General features: G+C 42.5%; 1 protein-coding gene across 3 annotated transcripts in view; it reads left to right on the top strand.

The window, feature by feature from the left end:
• Positions 1-22,239, top strand: part of LAMA3 (laminin subunit alpha 3) — a 241,421-nt gene that overhangs the window by 47,320 nt on the left and 171,862 nt on the right. For all 3 annotated transcript variants that reach the window (XM_082853207.1, XM_082853208.1, XM_082853209.1), the window contains 6 exons: positions 6,662-6,779; positions 8,053-8,171; positions 9,395-9,565; positions 12,298-12,389; positions 15,679-15,794; positions 18,971-19,089. In XM_082853207.1, coding sequence (XP_082709333.1) covers positions 6,662-6,779; positions 8,053-8,171; positions 9,395-9,565; positions 12,298-12,389; positions 15,679-15,794; positions 18,971-19,089 — 735 coding nt within the window. The remainder of the gene's footprint in view (positions 1-6,661; positions 6,780-8,052; positions 8,172-9,394; positions 9,566-12,297; positions 12,390-15,678; positions 15,795-18,970; positions 19,090-22,239) is intronic.

Here is a 22,239-nt window from a genome sequence, read left to right as displayed (position 1 = left end):
AAGCATCTACTCTGAGGAAACAGGAGTGATTGAGACACAAAGATGTCAGTCTAGTGGAAATGACACATGAAAACACATGTATGCCACAGAGCATAGTAAGTGCTCTTTTAGATGGAGGATGTAAGATTTCTATGAAGTGGATACTACTGTCCCTCACCTATGTACTTAAATATCTTTTTTGATTGTTTTATGTTATTATTTTATGCACGAGGAAATAAAGTCGCAAAATGCTTCAGTGATAGAGTCACATGGCTGATGGGTGGCAGAGCAAAGGTTTGCCACCAGGAGTTGATTCTCCTCTGCCGTTAGCAGTCCACTGCCGAGCACGGCACCCAACGGTGCTAACTGGAGCCCACTTCCCAAACTCGGTGGTGACTGCACAACTTTAATATTCATCCATTCATTCATGGCATTTATTGAACAGCTACTACCTGCATCTGGGAAGGCCATGGAATGAGACAGACGCTGGGCTGTAGGAGCTGGAATCTCAGAGGCTTCAGCATGACGATCATGAGGAACAGAAAGGGCTGGCTTGTCTCACCTGCTCCCCCTGAAGGCTTTTGAAGTCAAAGTGCCTCTTGCTGCACCTTTTATGACTATTATCTGCTTCATTAAAACATTATTTAAAAGGCTACTTTGTACCTCCATCTAAATGCTCATCAGCAAAGGTCAAGCCATCTTTAGCTTGTTTCAGAAGCATGTGGAGAGAGGATGACAACTCAATCCTTCTCGGTCACTTTTCCTTCCTTACCTTAACTCCCAAACGTTATTTCTCCGAAAATGCACAGCTTGGCCTTTGCTTTTCTGCCTCTAGTGACTCCACTGCCCGGTGCTCTCTTGTTTCGTAAAGGGCCCTAATTTACATCCATGCGTCTCAAGGGTCACTCAGGCGTGCTTTGAAGTATGTTGAGTGATCACAGAGCAAACATAAGTAACCGATAACAGGGGTTTAACAGAAGGAGCCATTTAGGAGGCACAGCATTTAAAATTATCAAGTAGAAGAGAATAAATCCATACCTGTTGGTTTAACATGCGTGAACCCCCTGTGAACCCGCTCCGGAGGCCGCCTCTCAGCACCATTTTGAATCTATACATCGAGGGGAGGTTGGCTGCAGAGCTGGGGTGCTTGGTAAGAAGCCACTGCAAGTTGCACCACAGTGGTAGGGAGAGAGAAACGGGGTCTGTCGGTGCAGATGGGCTCAGCAAGAATGAAAGGCAGCCTCCCAGTGTCAGGGCACGTAATCCTGTGCTGAGGAATCTCAGAATCAAGCTCCTAAGACGAAAATGGGAGGGAAGCATTTTGGAGTGGAAAGTCCTGTCTGGTAGGTGCTGGAAGATGAGTTGGTGGAATCCCAGAGCTTATTAAATTAGGTCCGGGTGGCAGGTTGATGTAACATGCAGAGGGGACACACTGTGGCATGCCTCCCCTTGCTGCTAGATGTGGGATTTTTAACTGATGTGCTGCCTTAAAGGGATCACATGTTATCTCAGACAGGATGAAACAAAACAAAGAGAGGTGCCCTCTGAGCTACCAAGGCTATTTCATTTATGGGGATTTGTACTAGCAGAAAGTGCAGCTTTAGAAACCAACGCGCTCAAATGACCATCGAGATGTATTATCACATAGCTCCCTACCTCCGGGCTCCCTGTAATGGACTTTTAGCATATTTGGAAATAATGATGTTTAGAACTTCTTTGACAGTTATTTTCCCCAGGATGAAACAGGTTAAATGTTAAGTATCTGTCAGGTTCAGTGGCATTGCTAATGATCAGGGAGTGGAATATACAAAGGTGGTGGACTTTTACACCCGCAAGATGTGGACACATTATTTCAGCTCTCGAAGTCACACATTCCTCATCGGTAAAGTGGGGTTAATAAAATCCCACTTTCATTGTGAGAATGTTTCTGAGGTGCTTGACATAGTACCTAAAACATAGTAACCATTAGGTCACACACTATTAAATAAACAGGGTTTTTAGGGGACATGCTATGATGATAGGATTTTGATGGAAGAGATTAAGAATGTTTTAAATGATTCCTGTATCCAAAAATGTTTTTTTTTTTTTTTTTGCGGTACGTGGGCCTCTCACTGTTGTGGCCTCTCCCGTTGCAGAGCACAGGCTCCGGACGCGCAGGCTCAGCAGCCATGGCTCACGGACCCAGCCGCTCCGCGGCATGTGGGATCTTCCCAGACGGGGGCACGAACCCGTGTCCCCTGCATCGGCAGGCGGACTCTCAACCACTGCGCCACCAGGGAAGCCCAAAAATGTTTCATTTGTATTCTCTCTTACATATCTAAAAGCAGTCTTATTTTGATGTGGTCTAAGAGAGATGTGCAGTCTTTAGGGAAATATATTTGTTCTGATTTTCTAAACTGGGAGTTCTTGGATTTCCTATGAATTCCTTCACTATGTAATAATAGTACATGTATTCTGGAAATTATTTCTCCTTCCTTTAGATATTGCTTTATGGTTTTCAGAGTACCTTACAATTCCTAACTAGCTTTTTTTTTTTTTAGCATCTTTATTGGAGTATAATTGCTTTACAATGTTGTGTTAGTTTCTGCTGTATAACAAAGTGAATCAGCTATACGTATGCATGTATCCCCATCTCCCCTCCCTCTCACGTCTCCCTCCCACTCTCCCTATCCCACCCCTCTAGGTGGTCACAAAGCACCGAGCAGACCTCCTTGTGCTATGCAGCTGCTTCCCACTAGCTATTTTACATTTAGTAGTGTATATATGTCAATGCTACTCTCTCACTTCGTCCCTTCGTCCCAGCTTACCCTTCCCCCTCCCTGTGTCCTCAAGTCCATTCTCTATGTCTGTGTCTTTATTCCTGTCCTGCCCCTAGGTTCATCAGAAAGTTTTTTTTTTTTTTTTTAGATTTCATATATATGTGTTAGTATACCGTGTTTGTTTTTCTCTTTCTGACTTACTTCACTCTGTATTACTTCACTCTGTATGACAGACTCCGGGTCCATCCACCTCACTACAAATAACTCAATTTCGTTTCCTTTTATGGCTGAGTAATATTCCATTGTATATATGTGCCACATCTTCTTTCTCCATTCATCTGTCGATGGACACTTGGGTTGCTTCCATGTCCTGGCTATTGTAAATAGTGCTGCAATGAACATTGTGGTGCATGTCTCTTTCTGAATTATGGTTTTCTCATGGTATATGCCCAGTAGTGTGATTGCTGGGTCATATGGTAGTTCTATTTTTAGTTTTTTAAGGAACCTCCGTACTGTTCTCCATAGTGGCTGTATCAATTTACATTCCCACCAACAGTGCAAAAGGGTTCCCTTTTCTCCACACCCTCTCCAGCATTTATTGTTTGTAGACTTTTTGATGATGGCCATTCTGACCAGTGGAGGTGATACCTCATTGTGGTTTTGATTTGCATTTGTCTAATGATCAGTGATGTTGAGCATCTTTTCATGTGTTTGTTGGCAAACTGTATATCTTCTTTGGAGAAATGTCTATTTAGGTCTTCTGCCCATTTTTGGATTGGGTTGTTTGTTTTTTTGATATTAAGCTGCATGAGCTGCTTGTGTATTTTGGAGATTAATCCTTTGTCAGTTGCTTCATTTGCAAATATTTTCTCCCATTCTGAAGGTTGTCTTTTCATCTTGTTTATAGTTTCCTTTGCTGTGCAAAGCTTTTAAGTTTCATTAGGTCCCATTTGTTTATTTTTGCTTTTATTTCCATTTCTCTAGGAGGTGGGTCAAAAAGGATCTTGCTCTGATTTATGTCATAGAGTGTTCTGCCTATGTTTTCCTCTGAGTTTTATAGTGTCTGGTCTTACATTTAGATCTTTAATCCATTCTGAGTTTATTTTTGTGTATGGTGTTAGGAAGTGTTCTAATTTCATTCTTTTACATGTAGCTGTCCAGTTTTCTCAGTACCACTTATTGAAGAGACTGTCTTTTCTCCATTGTATATTCTTGCCTCCTTTATCAAAGATAAGGTGACCATATGTGCGTGGGTTTATCTCTGGGCTTTCTATCCTGTTCCATTTATCTATATTTCTGTTTTTGTGCCACTACCATACTGTCTTGATTGTTGTAGCTTTGTAGTATAGTCTGAAGTCAGGGAGCCTGATTCCTCCAGCTCCATTTTTCTTTCTCAAGATTGCTTTGGCTATTCGGGGCCTTTTGTGTTTCCATACAAATTGTGAAATTTTTTGTTCTAGTTCTGTGAAAAATGCCATTGGTAGTTTGATAGGGATGCATTGACTCTGTAGATTTTCTTGGATAGTACAGTCATTTTTACAATGTTGATTCTTCCAATCCAAGAACATGGTATATCTCTCCATCTGTTTGTATCATCTTTAATTTCTTTCATCAGTGTCTTATAGTTTTCTGCATACAGGTCTTTTGTCTACTTAGGTGAGTTTATTCCTAGGTATTTTATTCTCTTTGTTGCAATGGTAAATGGGAGTGTTTCCTTAATTTCTCTTTCAAATTTTTTGTCATTAGTGTATAGGAATGCAAGAGATTTCTGTACATTAATTTTGTATCCTGCTACTTTACATGAGGTTGGATCATTTTTTTCCAAGGATGGGTAGAAAATCTGAGAGTGTTAATCTGAACCCAGGGAAGCAGATTTTTCAAGATCAAAGAGCAAGTGTTTGAGACAAAACTGGCTGAACTTAGGGTTTTCAGTAATTGGTGTGACAATTCTTCCTTCCACAGAGAAGTAAGCAAAGGGGCTTCTTAGAGCAAAGGATAATCTCTGTGACCAAGATCAGTGGTTCTCAAAGTGCGGTTGAGAACCCATGGGGTTCCCAAGACCTTTCAGGAGGTCCACAAGCTCTTAGGTCCTTTTTCCTATTACAGATCTATGGGAGGCCAGATTTTCTTCAAATACTTCAAACCAAACAACGTTATTACAACAAACTGAAGAAGTGGCTATGAGAATCCAGCTGTTTTCTATGAAGGGAGACATTGAAAGAGATTTTAAAAATGTAAATCAAAGCCACTCTTCTCACTATAATTTTTATGTTTTGGAAAATATAGTATTTTTTTTCATAAAATATGGTATTTATGTTAAAATGTAATGGTTTATTATTTTAAATGAATTAGTAAGATGTATTTTAAACATTTCTCAGCCTTAATTTTTAATATGGCATTTCTTAATTAATAGACATAGCCCACGTAAGGAAAAGCTTTTGAAAGTCGTCCATAATTTTTAAAAATGTAAAGGTATCTTGAGACTAAAATTTGAGAACAATTGCCCTAGAGATTTTGGCTTCTAGTGTCGAGTTGGGAACATTCATAATCAAGTAGTAGCTCTGAGACTTTAAAAAATATATATGGGGGCTTCCCTGGTGGCGCAGTGGTTGAGAGTCTGCTTGCCGATGCAGGGGACACGGGTTCGTGCCCCAGTCCGGGAAGATCCCACATGCCGTGGAGCGGCTGGGCCCGTGAGCCATGGCCGCTGAGCCTGCGCGTCTGGAGCCTGTGCTCTGCAACGGGAGAGGCCACAACAGTGAGAGGCCCGTGTACCGCAAAAAAAAAAAAAAATATATATATATATGTATATATATATATATATATATATATACATATATATATATGTATGACTCTTACCATACTATTGTATGTGAAAAATATACAGATGAAAATCCGTTATTTTTTTTTCCCTAAGAATTAAAAGGATCCCACAGGGTCTGAGTACTGCCTCTCTCTCTAACTAGATGAGCTCATTGTTCAAATGGCTCTACTGGGCTAGTTAATAAGGTGGCAGAGTCTTCTTCTGAAAGTCACTGTGGAATCTCTTCCTTGCGGTTGGGGAGTGGGGGTGTGGGGATAATCCCCAGTTCTTAACATGTTAGCAGATTTGTTTAACACCCATGTTCATTGTCATGAACAATAAACTCATACTAGGCACTTTGCTAAGCATATAGACTCTCAGGGTTCACAAGTCAAGCCAGATATAAGTTTTGAGGGAAGGGGGTGGGAGTGGACTGCAGGGACTCCTGGGGTCCATCATGGAGGCATACTGGGATTCAAGAGCGGGAGGGAAGAAACTGGACCAAAGCCGCACTTCATGTCTCCCATACGTTTGCATTGTCCTGGCCGTGGGCAAAGAGTGATGAGGATGAACAAGAAAATCAGTAAGAGGGAGAGAAATCAGGAAAAGAGGGGGTGAGTGGAGATGGCACAGGAGAAGGAGGTGCTACCCTCTACCAAGCAGCCGCTCAGGTCTCAGTTCTGCAGCCGTGAGCTCTCCAAGATCTGGAACCAGGGCTGTGTCACTCACGGGAGACGCTCAGGGCTGTACTACCGGCTCTTGCTCCTGGAAGAGCTTAGCCCACGATGATTGTTGTTTGACATCAGACTTCTCTGAATGTACAGACTTGAAGGTGCTGTGTAGGCTGGTTGAAACTCAAGGGTATAATGATTAAGATGTGACGAAGATTAATGTATAGATTTGGTGGAAAGAGAACAAATGATTATTTTGGTTTTGAGCATGATAAGCTTGAGATGCTGCATCCAATTAGAGATGTCCAGTAGGCAGCTAGAAATGGGATCTGGATCTTGGGAGAGGTGTGGCTAGATGTGTTGCCTTGGGAACCAGCATCATATAGAGATGATGGAGGGTGTGGACAGATGCGGCGGCTTGAGTAACTGTGTGTCCTTTGCTTTATCAGCTTTTCCAGGTGGCCTATATTTTAATCAAATTTGCAAATTCTCCTCGCCCTGATCTTTGGGTCTTGGAAAGATCCGTCGACTTCGGAAGCACCTACTCACCTTGGCAATATTTTGCTCGTAAGTAATCTAGCCTACCATGTTATGAGGGGTTTGAATTATTGGCAGCAGATCAAGACTGTGGGTTTAAGTAGAAAATTAGTCTCTCAGTGTGGCTAGTCAGGGGCTGGTCAATTTTAACTTTCTAGGTTACCCTTGGAACATCCCTATTTCTCCAGCGCACTTGCATGAATTCCAAGGATACACATGTATAACTGGGGTTGAAACACCTCTTATGATAATGGTTCTTGCTACTATTTAGGGGGAAGCAGTGTACCTATAACTGGGCCATAGCTTCAGTCCATTTCCTTTTTTTTAAATATATATATATTTTAAAAATTTTATTTATTGTATTTATTTATTTTTAGCTGCGTTGGGTCTTCGTTGCTGCATGTGGGCTTTCTCTAGTTGCTGCGAGCGGGGGCTACTCTTTGTTGCAGTATGTGTGCTTCTCATTTTGGTGGCTTCTGTTGTGGAGCACGGGCTCTAAGCGCACGGGCTTCAGTAGTTGTGGCACGAGAGCTCAGTAGTTGTGGCGTACGGGCTTAGTTGCTCCGCGGCACGTGGGATTTTCCTGGACCAGGGATCCAACCTGTGTCCCCTGCATTAGCAGGCGGATTCTTAACCACTGCGCCACCAGGGAAGTCCCTATTTTTAAAAATATTTTATTTATTTATTTGGTTGTGCCGGGTCTTAGTTGCAGCAGGCGGGCTCCTTAGTTGAGGCATGCGGGCTCTTAGTTGTGGCAATTCATGTGGGATCTAGTTCCCTGACCAGGAAGCAAACCCAGGCCCCCTGCATTGGGACCGTGGAGTCTTAACCACTGTGCTACCAGGGAAGTCACAGTCCATTTCCTTTTATGTAGAATTAGGAACTAAGCTCCATCTTTATGGATCCTGCCTTTCACATTACTTACCTTGACCTTGTCTTTTTCACTAATGAAGAATGTCTGGGTTTCTGAACCCTGTGACAAATTGAGGTGGACAGGAATTTGGCTTACAAAGGCATTGGGTTTTTCAGGAGTGCTCCTTAGAGGGTAAACTTGCCTAATGAGGAATGAGGATTTGGAACCATATCTCCAACCATTTCTGTTGAAAGTCACATGGCCTGAAATAACTTGGTATTTTCTTTCGTGAATTAAGAATTTCATTCTAAGCTTCCGTCTAAAAATCTTAAATGCTCCTGTGTCCTTTCCCTTTTCATGTATATTCTTAAGTAAACATAAGATTTCTTAAGAGATTTACAGCAAGATGATAATATTTTATTTTACAGTACTAACATGTTTCCCTCCTAGATTCTAAAGTAGACTGTTTGGAACAGTTTGGACAGGAAGCAAATAGGGCGATCACGCGAGACGACGATGTACTTTGTACTACTGAGTACTCCCGGATCGTGCCATTGGAGAATGGTGAGGTGAGTAGATTTGGGAGGCCTTGAGAGATAAGACTCAGAAGTGAACATGAAGATGCCACATTTTTCATAATTGTGAAACTTGCACTTTCAAGGAAATCTAACATAGATGGAAAGGAATCACGTCGAAGACTCCCAGATTGAGTTGGGTTGGAAATCTTTTTTTTTAAATTGAGGTATAATTGACATTGCACATTCTATTTGAGGTCTAATTTTCCTTGGGAATTCAGGATTCTGGATTCACGGCCCACAGGTCTTGAACTCTTTTTTTCTGCTGGACTATTTAGAAAGTGGGTCACTGGTGATTGTGGTGAAGCACCCTCCCACTGCTTCACAAGCACATTACCTCCCCTAAGAGTGGGGAGAGGAGGAGTTGGTGGCAGAACTAATCCCTGATCCTTTTTGGCAGGATGGGCATCATCTGTAGGGGAGAAAACAATTGCTGTCTCACTGGGGTTGCATGTGGTCCTTGTGAAGTCAGCCAGGCTGTTGTTAGGGAAGATGAGAAAAGAGAGTGCGGAAAATCAGAGAAGCATCCCACGGAGTGAGTTTCAAATGAACTTCTTTAAAGGGTGTCAGTCTCGTTCTCCTTAGGTAGAGAGATCTTTCTTGAGCAGCTGTATCTAGTATCTTCCAGTGATCGGTCAGTGTTTCATGTCTCAGTAACTGGTTGGGACTTGGACTTCATTGCCTCAAGCTTTAAAACAAAACCTGGGGGACTTCCCTGATGGTCCAGTGGTTAAGAGTTCACGATTCCACTGCAGGGGGTGTGGGTTCAATCCCTGGTCAGGGAACTAAGATCTCACATGCTGCGCGGTGTGGCCAAAAAAAAAAAAAAACCTAAACCTGGGTTTTATATAGACTTCTTTTTGTCCTGTTCACTGTCAACTTTATATCCAAAGACTTCCTTTTTTCACCCTCTTTCGGGATTTTAGATTGCTTTGTTTCATTGATGCAGCTTGACAAAAATTGTTTCTTTATATTTGTAGATTTTAATGTTATACTTTGAACATTTCATAGTGTGTATAGCCCCACAATGACAGTGATAGAACAGAGGGTTTGTAAATGAAATGATTTACAAAACCTGAGAGCCCAGGTTTTGAAACATCTAATGACTCAAAGAAACCGAGTAAGTGTTCGGGGGCATGTGAGTTATTTTTAGTTACTTGCAGCTAAATTTTGATAAAAGGACTTTTTCCCCCTCTATGTGTGTGTGGTTCTTTTAGGTTGTGGTGTCCTTGATAAATGGTCGTCCAGGCGCAAAAAATTTTACTTTCTCTCACACCCTGAGGGAGTTCACCCAGGCAACGAACATCCGCCTGCGTTTTCTCCGAACCAACACTCTTCTTGGACACCTCATCTCCAAAGCACAGAGAGATCCAACCGTCACTCGGCGGGTGAGTAGTGCTTTGACGGGCCAAGACAGCAGCTTTTGGTACCTTGTTTGCTTATCAAGTTCATTGCCTCGAACTCCTTCAAGTAAAGTTTTATAGCCAGTAATGTCATAGGCGTAAGAGTGGTTCTTGTCTGAAATATTAGGTATAGCTTAGAAGTTTGGTGATTAAAGACAAATCATATTCAGAGAAGATGAAAGGCAAAAGAGGACAGCCATCCTGGTATTAGCCTGCTATTATAACAAATAATCCGCAAGTCTCAGAGGCGAACACAATAAAGGTTAATTTTTTGCTCATGTCACGGTCTAATGTGGGTCAGCAGGTGGGATCAGCTCCACACAGTTATTTAGGGAACCAGGCTGTTTCTCTGTAGAGGCACAGCCATCCTGTAGGACCTCAGGTCCTCCTCTGCACCTCCTGCACCTGGTCAGCAGATGAGGGAAGAGAGAAAGAGCATAGGGAGGAACAGTCTCGTAACCACAGAGCTCACTTCCATGGGCAGGAACTGGTCGTAGAGCCCCGTGGAGATGCAGGAGGCTGGGTAATGTAATTGAGCCAAAGCAGAGGGGTGTGGGCATTGGTGAGCAGCAGTACATTCCACTAGGGTTAGATGAACATCGTCTCCTCTCAGTGTCAGGACAGTACCCTGTCGCCTGGGCACAGAGGGAACCAGCAGAATAAATACCCCGAGCTCACTCTTCTCCCACCCTCTGATTCCCTCCCAGTTCCTCCCAATTGTCAAACCTAACAGGAGGCCAGAGAGCAAGAGGCCCTTGTCATCCCATAAAGTTTAGCCCCAGGGCAAAGGGCAGGGTGGAGAGGGGTGGAGAGTGGACCTGGGAGGGTGAATGGAAGATGCCAGCTTACCTTACAGAGTTTGGCTTCTTAGGGAAGTAAGTCAGGGAGCTGGGAAAGGAAGGGAGAGAGAAAAGTTAGGTTTTGCTACAGTTTTGAGCATTTTCCAAAAAGGCCAGTCATCTGGAGTGTAGGTGGCCTGTTTTCTGACTTTTTTTTTTTTTTTGCGGTACGCGGGCCTCTCACCGCTGTGGCCTCTCCCGTTGCGGAGCACAGGCTCTGGACGTGCAGGCTCAGGGGCCATGGCTCACCGGCCCAGCCGCTCCGCGGCACGTGGGATCTTCCTGGACCGGGGCACGAACCCGCGTCCCCTGCATCGGCAGGCGGACTCCCAACCACTGCGCCACCAGGGAAGCCCTGTTTCCTGACTTTTTAAGCCCCCTTAGCTCCCTCTGAGCTGTTGTATGTGGGAACTACAACTGGATCCAAGAACGCAATTTACAAGGGCGAGCCGGGCTTTCTGATCGACTGTAGCCAGACTGCGTTTCCATTCCTCCAGGTGTTTTGGAGCCTCCCCACAAATGTACCTCACCGCTTTTTTTTTTGTCTTTTTAGGGTTGCAAGATTGGTACTCGTATGTATGTAGATTTCTTTTCACTTAGGTGAACGTAGTCTTCTCTGTTAAGTAATTTTTTGTGGAGTGCATCACATATATACTCTTGACACTCCCTCCCCAGCGGTCTAGGTTGCTTCTTTAAGTGGACGAGCCAGAATACCAGGTGTCCTATCACACGTATCATGTGCGCTGGGGTGAAGGCTGATGGAAGGCTTCTCTCTTGCCGCTGCTGCCCTAACCCACGTGTAGAGGGAAATTTCTGTGGTGATCAGCGTGAAAGCTTCTGAGTGTGAACTTGTCACGGAAGCCCTCCAATACTGAATTTTATCCATATTAACAAGAGGGATTGTTGGTGCCTTTAGACTAAGTAAGACGTTGCCGGGAAGCTAAGACACTTAACAGCTTTTAGGGAGGAGATCAGAACAGAACCCCAGCCCTGAGTGACTGTGGGGAGGTTTAGGATGACTAATCTCAGCAACAACAAAAAGATACAAAACCCTCTTGTCCCTGTGAATTCACAGACTTCCTCACTGACCGATATTCTCAGTGGTGGCCTGACCTCAGTGAGAAAGATGATTTCACACCCTCTGAATTCCTTACTGAGTCCTGTGCCTCCTGCCAAGTCTGAGAAGTAAGGGAGCCGGCAGATGGGGCCACCTACGGTCCCAAGTAGAGAGGCCTCCACCGTGCTGGGGACATGCCTGGTCCACGAGATGGCCTGTGCATATCGCTGGCCTGGTCTAGGGACCGAGCCTCAGCTGGGTCTGAAACTGTCTGGCCTTTTGGAGCTTGAACCTCTGCCTTTGGCTTCATTAACCCTGACCTAGCAAGGCTTCCGCGACTGCTAGCGGTATCAGCGCTGTATCGGATCCATCTTTGTGAATATTCTCTCCTTTCCTGAAGCCCTAAACACAGTAGTTACAAAATTTTTGTTATAAAAATGATGTTTTCTGGTAGATAGATATGTCCAATTTATGGAACTCAGATTTACATTTTAAAAAAAGAGAAACTAGGAAGCACTTAATCCCTTTCCCAAAGGCTGTAGGGTATGATTCTTGTCCAAGGTCATTTTCCTCCATGCATTTAAAGCGTTTGATTTTTAAAAATGGACAGATTCAGCAGTGGGCTATTCACTTTGATTGGGGAACGTATTTGCTTTGTAAGAAAAGTTACACCCAAACGCGGCTCCCTTTTGTGTTGAGGGAGGCTCAGGAGTACAGGATGGAAGGAAGCGGGGTCAGTACAGATGGATGTTAAAGGCTAGGAAAGGAAAGTTTACATTGGGGTTTAGTAAAACTGACATGTTCTCTTTTCTGTTCTATAGTATTATTATAGCATAAAGGATATCAGCATTGGTGGGCGGTGTGTTTGCAATGGCCATGCTGAAGTGTGCAGTGCAAACAATCCTGAAAAACTGTGAGTACATTGTACAGATTTTTCAGCTTTCTATGCATAAATCTAATCGTTTCAGTAGATGCTTGCATCCTGTTAAATACTTCTAAGTTCCTGCCGGCAACAAGAATGTTGCAATGCCAACAAGTAGGTGATGTGTATGTCTCCCCTCCTCCACCCCTACACTTCCCTCTCACCTGCAACCAGCCCATAGCAGACATAGTTAATCAATCACAGCACTCTATGCATGATCAGGTACAAAGCCACCCAGACCCCCTTCCCCCACCCCTGCTCCAGACAGTGCCCCAGGCAGCCACAAATAATTGAGTAGAGTTGGCAAGAGAAATAATATTTGTTTGTCATCCCTGGTCTAGTGAGATCAGGGGTAAATGTTTTCAAATCCTTTTTCATCTTTAAAATTGTGGTGAAGTGCACATAATATAAAGTTTACCGTCTTAACCATTCTTAAGTGGGGGTGGTTTAAGTTCACTGGTGTTCAGTTCACTCACATTGTTGTGCAGCCAAGCACTCTTCTCATTGCGCAGAACTGAAACTCTGTACACGTGAAACAGCAGCTCTGCATTCCCTCCTCCCAGCAACCCCTGGCAACACCATTCTACCCTATGAATTTGGCTACTCTACGTGCCTTGTAGAAGTGGAATCACACAATATTTGTCTTTTTGTGACTGGCTTATTTCACTTAGCATATACTGTCCTCACTATAGCACGTGTCAGAATTTCCTTCCTTTTTAAGACTGAATAATATTTCATTATATATACACCACGTTTTGCTTACCCGTTCATCTGTTGATGGACACTTAGGTTACTGCCATCCTTTGGCTATTGTGAATAATTCTGCTATGAACATGGGTGTAACACTGTTTTGCTTTTAATTGAGGTATATTTCCATTACAGTAAGATGCATCATGGATCTCAAATATTGTTATGCAATTGTATACACTCGTGTTATCACCTTAGGAAGGATACTTTGAAGGGCTGGAAACTACCAGACGCTGGATATAGTAATGATTGTCTCTCTATGTTTTATTTAAAGTCTCCAATTCCACACGACCAGCATTTACCAGGGGTACATTTTACTGTTAGTCAAATTCAGGTTTGTACATCATAAGGCCTAGCTTCATGGTCAGGCAGAGATGCCAGCTGCCAACTTGCGTGGTAAGTTTGTGGCGCCCTTCTCCCTGTCTAGAAACAATCCCTAAGCCTGTCAGCCCTCCTTCAGGGATCCGGCGGTGCTCTCTGAGATAGCAGTGTGAATCCATCAACTGACTAGCCCTTAATCAGCGAGGAGCTTATTAATGATTAAACCATCGTTGCCGTGTAGACTCCTGAAGGGTAGGCCCTAAGGCACTAGAAGCCGGGTCAGGGAAGACCTGAGTTGGAACGAGAGGGGAGAAAAGAGGTCACTCTTGGTCCCTGAGCCTGAGATAAAGTGATGCCACCTGGGAGAGGAGGAGAAGTCATCGGAGAGGATTTGAACTTCCCACTTGGAAGAGCTGCTGAGCCCCGTGCCCTTGGCGGACCTGGGGGGCTCTGCACTGAGCAGTTTACTGCTCGCAGTGTGTGTGAGTGGAGAGGCTGTCTCCCCATCCCTCCGTGAAAGGCTCAGTTTGCCACTGGGCTATATCAGCACAACTGCCTTGCCTCCCCCTGCCTGTTGTGACCTGCACAAATGACTCATGGAGGCCTGCATGAATAGGAAATAATCTTATATTGAAGGGGATTCAGTGACAGTGGAGGGAGCCACGGCTGGACAATCAGAAACCAAGCAGAACCTCTTGATGAGGCAGAGGAGGATTTAATCAAGCATGGGTACCATGCTGACTGTGATGTAGGGAAACATGGGTGGATCACAGATTTAATTCTGAGCTTCCTGGCAGTCAACTCAAAAAGGGAGACCTGCTCAGTTTCATATTTCACTATGATCATAATCTCAAAAGCAATCAGTTGTGTAGGAGAAGGTGAGTGTTGATGCTAGGGCCAGATGAGAAATCTACCTGGAGGTGGATGGAGTGGCCATCGGGAAGAGGATTCTCCAGTCAACAACATCTTCAATAACATCCTTACAACTGATGCAAGGACAAATTTTCTACATCAACCATCAACCTGGGCTGAGAGTCAGAAAAAGCAGTTATTTGGGAGTGACAATATGATTCAGACAAGTTCCCAGCTCTGTTTTCTTTTTCAATGCTCAATGTGAATCTCCCTATAAGAGTAGCTGGACTCCACAATAAACCCCTCCTCCAAAAAAAAAAAAAAAAAAAAAAAAAGAGTAGTAGGACTATATGTTCTTCAAGCAATTTTCCCTAAATGTTCTTTCAGTTCAGCTTGCAAATAAACACGTCATTGGCAATGAGCTGAAATTGCATCTCTGACAAAAGCCCGTTTGGACTCCAGCTGTTCTGTGCTGCCAGCTAAATCTATGTCCATTTGCTTTGACGGGGAGCTGAGTTGGGAGAGGCGTGACGCCTTCCCATAGGAGCATAACCATCCCACCTCCCCTCAGAAGAGTTGAGGGGATCCCCATGGGCACAGCCAAGGGTCTTCTTAGACTCTGTTTTGAATCCTCTTTCAAGCACAGACGAATGGAAGCTCAGAGCTTGGAGTTCTCATCCAACACCATGGCTGCAACGATTTCATTTTAGCTCAGAAACGTTCTAAGGCAGGTGTCTAGTTCTTTGAACGTCGAGTTTTGTCTTTACTCCATCGCCTTGTTGAGTAATCTGAGCTTTGGCTCCTGTGATGGAGCTGTTTGTTGGAGCTGGCATGGACCCTTGGAGCAGGGTCCTCTGAGATCTGGTTAGTAACTGTCTCTTGGATTTGGTGAATCTCTGCACTAGACCCCGGGTGGAAAGTAAAAATCCTGACCCGTCTCCCAGGACTACTCCAGATTTTTGTGAAGATGTTGATATTCAACACACCTCAGTACACTCAGCACTTGCTTCCTCCTGTGTTGATTTGGCATTATCTGACATAATAGGGAAGAAAGAGCTGGGACTTTGGAGTCAGACAAACTTAAGTTAGAAACCTGGCCCTCGGTTTATCATCTCCTGAGCTTTGGCAAGTGTTTAAGTATCTCCGGATCTTAGTGTCACCACCTGTAAAATGGAGATAGTAAGCGGGATCGGGGGACTTGAAAGAACGTATGCAAAGTGCTCTGTTCTCATAATCACTCAGTGGTGCCACGGGTGACCATGATGACTCAGTTTTTCACACAGGAGCAACTGATCTTATACTTCAGGTAAACAAACAAACAACTTTTCCGTAACTGAGATGTGCTTTGCTACACGCTCAGGTTTCGGTGTGAATGCCAGCACCACACCTGTGGGGAGACATGTGATCGCTGTTGTGCAGGGTACAATCAGAGGCACTGGCGGCCTGCCACGCGGGAGCAGAGCAATGAGTGTGAAGGTGAGTGCTGGGGGAGCGGTGCTAGGAAGCGAGGCCCCACCCATGATCCCCATCCCCGCATCTCTGAGGACTGATGCAGTGTTTTCCCCATGCTCATGAAGAGGGCGAGATCATGTCAGTCTTAGGCACTCAGAACTGTCTTATGCAGCAAATAACTCACAGACTGGAGGTAACAGTGCCCCACTCTAAATTCAGATACAAATATGAGAACAAAAGTAACAACAATAACGCTCGTTAATTTTTTTTTTATTATTAAATTTTTTTAATTTAAGCATTCACTATATGCAAGGATTGGGCTTTGACAATTGGCCTTTCTTTTTAGCAATCTAAAATGTGTTGCAGCCACTATTAAATTGTAAACCCTTATCATTTCTTAGGATGTGATACTGGATTGGAATCCTAATTATTCTGAGGACCGAGATTCAGAGAAGTTGGTGAGATTGATGTCTAAACAGAGAGCTGGAAGTATTGAGGGAATAGGACTGAGGGGGATGCAGGATGGAGGGGACCAGAGAAGGAAGGAAGAAAGAGGAGAGGCTGCTTTTAATTATGGGCACAACATAAAGTAAGAAAACTGTTATTTAAACAAACAAGCCCATGACATCCAACTGAAGATTTTCTTTTAAACCCATCTTCTTAGAAGGCCATATATTTATTCCAATTGCTGGAAACATTTTTGTAACTTTTAGTTATTGGCTTTGGAGACTGTGGCCTATTTTTTCTGAATATTCTTAGCATTTGAAGACGGATTTGCTTTTTTGAAATGACCAAAAGGCGTTTTGGATACAGGTTTGTTGAACTAGATGTGTAAGGAAGAATCTATACTTTATACTTTCTGGCCAAATAGTTCTTGTAACTTTAAGAGATAAGACTGATGGTCTCTGTGACCAGCAAAATTACTTAAAATGCATTTCCAGTGGGGAATTCTGAGCACGCTTTGAGAGTTGCTAACATTGTTGGAAGGTGTTGCCCAAGGTGAACGCTCAGGTGATCTCTAGGTCCAGGTCGTTACCCGGATGGCCATTCTCACTTTAGAGTCATAGTTAACAGGTTCCTTTGCAGTGAATTCCTGATTCCTCACCCCTAGATAATAGGGCCCCAAAGAGGGAAAAGTAATAATCAGGGGTTATTTCTTCCAATACTTTCAGGTGCTGGTTTAGGATACTTTGACTGAATAAGTGTCATCACATGAATTCCAACATTCATCGTGTGGTTAGTTTTCCAGACTAATGGAACCGCTCAGTGAATGACAACGCTTTACTCCAACACATATGACAAATTTTAAATAATTTCCTTTCATAAGTTTTTAACCTTTTTATACTTGCCACAATGGTTAAAAATTATAAACAGCCTATGGAAATCAGACCTGTTAAGATATTTGTTAGATGCTTTCCGAATTCCATTTGAGTTACTGCAATTCAGAATAAATAGACTTCTTAAGAAATAACTGACGTAGTAAATGTAAATGCTTAGAAGTTTTAAAACAATCATGGCACCACTGAGGAAATGAAAATACGAAAGGGCTCAGCCTGTTAAAAACAGGGTAACTTGAAAATCTAACCCTAACAGATTTATCTGAGAACTTGATTAAAACACATAAATTCCTAGAAAGACTCGGAAAATTGGATCTAGGTGGAATGTAGTGAATATATATTCTGCCTAAGAGAGAATGAGTGTTTTACTTGTTAGATCTTTTTTCATCTTGGCAATGATGAAAATCCTAAATGGGGTTTAAATCGTATTTTCTAATTTTAGAAGCATCATACATTACTTGTAGATAACTTGGAAATTTTTTTTTAAAAAAGTAAAATCATTAATACTTTTACTACCCAAAGAGAACCACTGTTAATATTTTGTTAGGTATTTTGGTGTTTTTTTTCATGCATACTTTACATGCTCAAGGGTATATTATTTATACAATTGTATACCCTGAGCTTTTTCACTTGATATTTTAAAATATTTTCCCATATCATGAAAAACTCTTGGACATCTTTTTTGATAGCATGTATTCAATAGTATTGTCATTCTCTGGATTCGAGTGTATCTAAAAAGTGTTTGAGTACTTTCCTGTGTGCTGGGGACGATGCTCTATTACAGATAAAACACGAGCAGTTCTTGACTTCACAGAACTGACAGGCAAGCAAATATACTGTTGTTTGCTTGGCCATTTCCCTATAATTAGATGTTAGGATGATTTCCAGTTGATCACTATTATAGATAGTGCTGGGATGAAAGGCTTAGAGTGTTGACTGGGAACAGGTGTTGGAGTCACAGAAAGACAAGTCAGGATTCTGCCTCTCTTACTCGTGAAGTCTGTGACTATGTGCACGTCCCTTAACCTCTCTAAGCCTCAGACTCCCTATCTGGGCTATAGGCATAATAGCACCATCCTTAGAAAGTTATTGTGCAGATTAAATGAGATAATGCGTGTAAAATGCTTTTCACAGTGTACCAAGAACTCAGTTATTCTTATTAATTAATTAATTAATTAATTTATAGGCTGCCTTGAGTCTTAGTTGTGGCACGGGGGATCTTTATTGAGGCACACAGGATCTTTTTTCGTTGCAGTGCGTAGGCTCTTTGTTGTGGTGCGCGGGCTACTCTCCAGCTGTGGAGTGTGGTTTTTCTCTTCTCTAGTTGTGGCGTGTGGGTTCCAGAGCGCGTGGGCTGTGTAGTTGGTGGCAGTGCCGGCAGTAGTTGAGGTGCACGAGCTCAGTAGTTGTGGCACTCGGGCTTTAGTTGCTCTGCGGCATGTGGGATCTTAGTTCTCTGACCAGGGATTGAACCTGCGTCCCCTGCATTGTAAGGCGGCTTCTTTACCACTGGACCACCAGGGAAGTCCCTCAGTTATTCTTGACAATAGCAGTAGTAGTAATATTCTCTTTGTGCATAAAGCTTAATTGGCATTTTGGTTTATCTTAATTTGTAATTATATATCTTATTTTTTAAAAAAGAGAAACCTTTCTCACTTAACATCAGATGAAAGAAGGTATAAATTGCATATGATGATAGGCGGGTCTTTGTGTAAAAATCCCCCCAATTTTCCACTGGGGGTATCCCTGGTGTTCCAGAATAGACTTTCTTGTAGCTCAGTGTAGCAACAATACTCTCTGGGGGAATTTACTAAGGGTCTCGTAGTCACGGTGGAGTACTAACTTAGAATGCTCTTTTTTCAGCATGCAACTGCCATGGCCACGCCATCGACTGTTACTATGATCCAGAAGTTGAGAGGCAGCAGGCAAGCTTGAATAGCCAAGGCATCTATGCAGGTGGAGGGGTCTGCATTGACTGTCAGGTGAGGCACTATTTAAGTCAAAGTGAATGTGTCACAGTAGGAAATGAACACTCAGTAAGCCCTGCTCTAAAAAGATGTCAAGAAAGTGATATGCAATTCTAAGGATTTTCTGACGCCGTTTCTCCACTTTTGTACACAGAAAGCTTGGTTAGCTGGATGTAATTTAGGGAAAATGGACTGAGGCATGTTTGTCCAAACTCCATTGATTAGATTCTTCTTTTGGGTCTTTGCCTAAATGGAGGGGAGAATTCCTGGCTGTCATCCTGGCTGCTACCCATCTTATATTAGAAAGGCTCTAAGATAGGAGGGCAAAGAGGTATCAACTTCAGTGCTGACTCTAAGTCCTATTTTCAAATGGATTCTGAATCTAGAGGAAGTATATCATGATAAATTAATGATGTCTGCTGTTGACACTAAATAAGAAAAATGGATTTTTCATCCCTCCTATAAGGACGATTGGGTTCACTGGAATTTAGGTAAGAGGAGTGTATGGCAGGGGAGGGTATATGTACATCTGCCTTGAGATATTCATTAAAACTTGTGTAAAATGTTCACGAGTTTGGTCTATGTTGCCATTCTGTCTTGTGTGCTTTTAGAGTGATGTTTTGTTAGCGTTGCCAGTAAGCAGGCACTCTTTACGTGAGATGCCCGTTTATGTGGGACCAGGGCTACACACCCTTAGAGAGACCCACCATTCTCCACCTGTCTGCCACTCCACACATTGTGTATCATCTGTCACCACAGTTAATTAAAATACAAGTAAATATAAGTCATAGGTTTGTTACAAATCACAGGGTTTCACGGATAAGTGAAAGATCCCAGGATCTTCTTAAAGCTATGCATTACAAGACCTTCAGGTGATTTGCGTGCACGTTAAAGTTACAGAAGCACTGGACTGTCTGCAATCTGATGAAGGGTATTTATGAAAACCCTACAACTAACATCGTATAAGTGATGAAATATTGAACTCTTTCCTTCTAAAGATTGGGAACAAGGAAGGATGCTTGCTTTCACCACTTTTGTGAAACAGTGCCCTGGAGGTCCTAACCTCTGCATAAGACAAGAAAAAGATACAAAAGGTGTTAAGATTGGAAAGGAAGAAGTAGAACTGTTTCTATTTGTAGATGACATGATTCTTTATGTAAAAAAGCCTAAGGAATGTACAAAATAATTACTAGAACTAATTGAATTTAGTAATATTGCAGGATACAATGATAATATAGAAAAACCAGCTATATATACTAGTAGCAAACAATAGGAAAATGAAATTAAAATTCAATTAAAAATAGTGACAAAGAACATAAAATGCTTAGGAATAAATTTAGCAAAAGACATGCAAGACCTCTATATTAAAGCTAAAAAAACTTTTCTGAGAGAAATCTAGGAAGACTAAATAAATAGAAAGATGTAATATATTTGTGGATTGGAAGATTCAGTATTATTAAGATACCAGTTCTCCCCAAATTGCTCTACAGAGTTAATGCAGGTTCTTTTTTTTTAAAGAAGTTGACAAGTGGATTCTAAAATTTATATGGTTATGTAAACGACCTAGAATATCCAAAGCCATCTTGAAGAAACAGAATAAAATTGGAGGACTTTTATTATCTTACTTCAAGATTAACTATAAAGCTACGGTAATGAAAACATGGTGCTATTGACATAAGACTAGAAGAATAGATCAGTGTAGCAGAACAGGGAGCACGGAAACAAGACTCACACGTGGACATTTTATTTTATTTTATTAATTTATTTTATCTTATTTATTTTTGGCTGCGTTGGGTCTTCGTTGCTGCCCGCAGGCTTTCTCTAGTTGTGGCGAGCAGGGGCTACTCTTCGTTGCAGTGCACGGGCTTCTCTTTGCGATGACTTCTCTTGTTGCAGAGCATGGGCTCTAGGTGCGCGGGCTTCAGTAGTTGTGGCTCGTGGGCTCTAGAGCGCAGGCTCAGTAGTTGTGGTGCACAGGATTAGTTGCTCTATGGCATGTGGTATCCTCCCGGACCAGGGCTCGAACCCGTGTCCTCTGCATTGGCACGAGGATTATTAACCACTCTGCCACCAGGGAAACCCCTGGACATTTTATTTTTGATAAAAGTACCAAAGCAATCCAGTGACAGGGGATGGGGAGAGAAGAGAAAAGTCCTTTTAACAAATGGTTCTGGCGTAACTGGATTTATATGGGAAGAAAAGTAACTCGGACCCCGACCTCAAATCATGCACAAAAACTACATTGATATGGATCAGACCTAAAGTAAAGTTAAAGCTTTTGAGAAAAATACAGGCAGATATCTTTGTGATTCAAGGATGGACAAAGTTTTCTTAGCTCATAGAAAGCAATAACCATGAAAAATTGACAAATTAGACTTCATCAAAATTAAACACTTCTGCTCACAAAAGACACTGAAGAAAATGAATAGGCAAGCCATGAATAGGGAGAAAATATTCAGAAAACATAAATCTGACAAATGGTTGGCATCCAGGATACACAATATAAAGAACTCCCGCAGCTCAGTAATAAAAAGACAAATAACCCAATACAATTGAAAACGACTTGAATAGCCACTTCACAAAAGTGGATGTATGAATGGCCAATAAGCATACAACAAAGGGCTTAACATCATGAGTCATCAGAGAAATGTAAATTAGAGTTACAATGACTTACCCCCAATTTTGGTGAAGATGTGGAGCAACCGTACCTATCATGCATTGTTGGTGTGAGTGAAAAGTGGTGCAATCACCTTGGGAAAATATCTGGCAGTTTTTAAAATATAGTTAAACATACACCTACACCATGACTCACAGATTCCATGCTTAGGCGTTTATCCATGAGAAATGAAAATGTGTGTTTACAAAAAGTTTATAGCAGCTCTACGCACAATAGCCCCAAACTGGAAATAGCCCTGGTGTCCTTCAGAAGTCGAATGGAGGAACACACTGTGGCATATTTACACAGTGGAATACCAACGGGCAGTAGGAAGCAACGAACTGTTGATGGTGCAACAACGTGCAAGAATCTTAACAGCATCGTGTTAAGTGAAAAAAGCCTTCCCAGAAAGAATACCGATAGTATGAAGACCATTTAGATGAAATTTTGGAACAGGCAAAACTAATCAATAGTGGAGGGCTTCCCTGGTGGCGCAGTGGTTGAGAGCC

Source organism: Leucopleurus acutus, assembly GCF_964270905.1.
Source record: "Leucopleurus acutus genome assembly, chromosome: 13".
NCBI lineage: Eukaryota > Metazoa > Chordata > Mammalia > Artiodactyla > Delphinidae > Leucopleurus > Leucopleurus acutus.
This window is presented reverse-complemented; position numbering and strand designations above follow the sequence as displayed.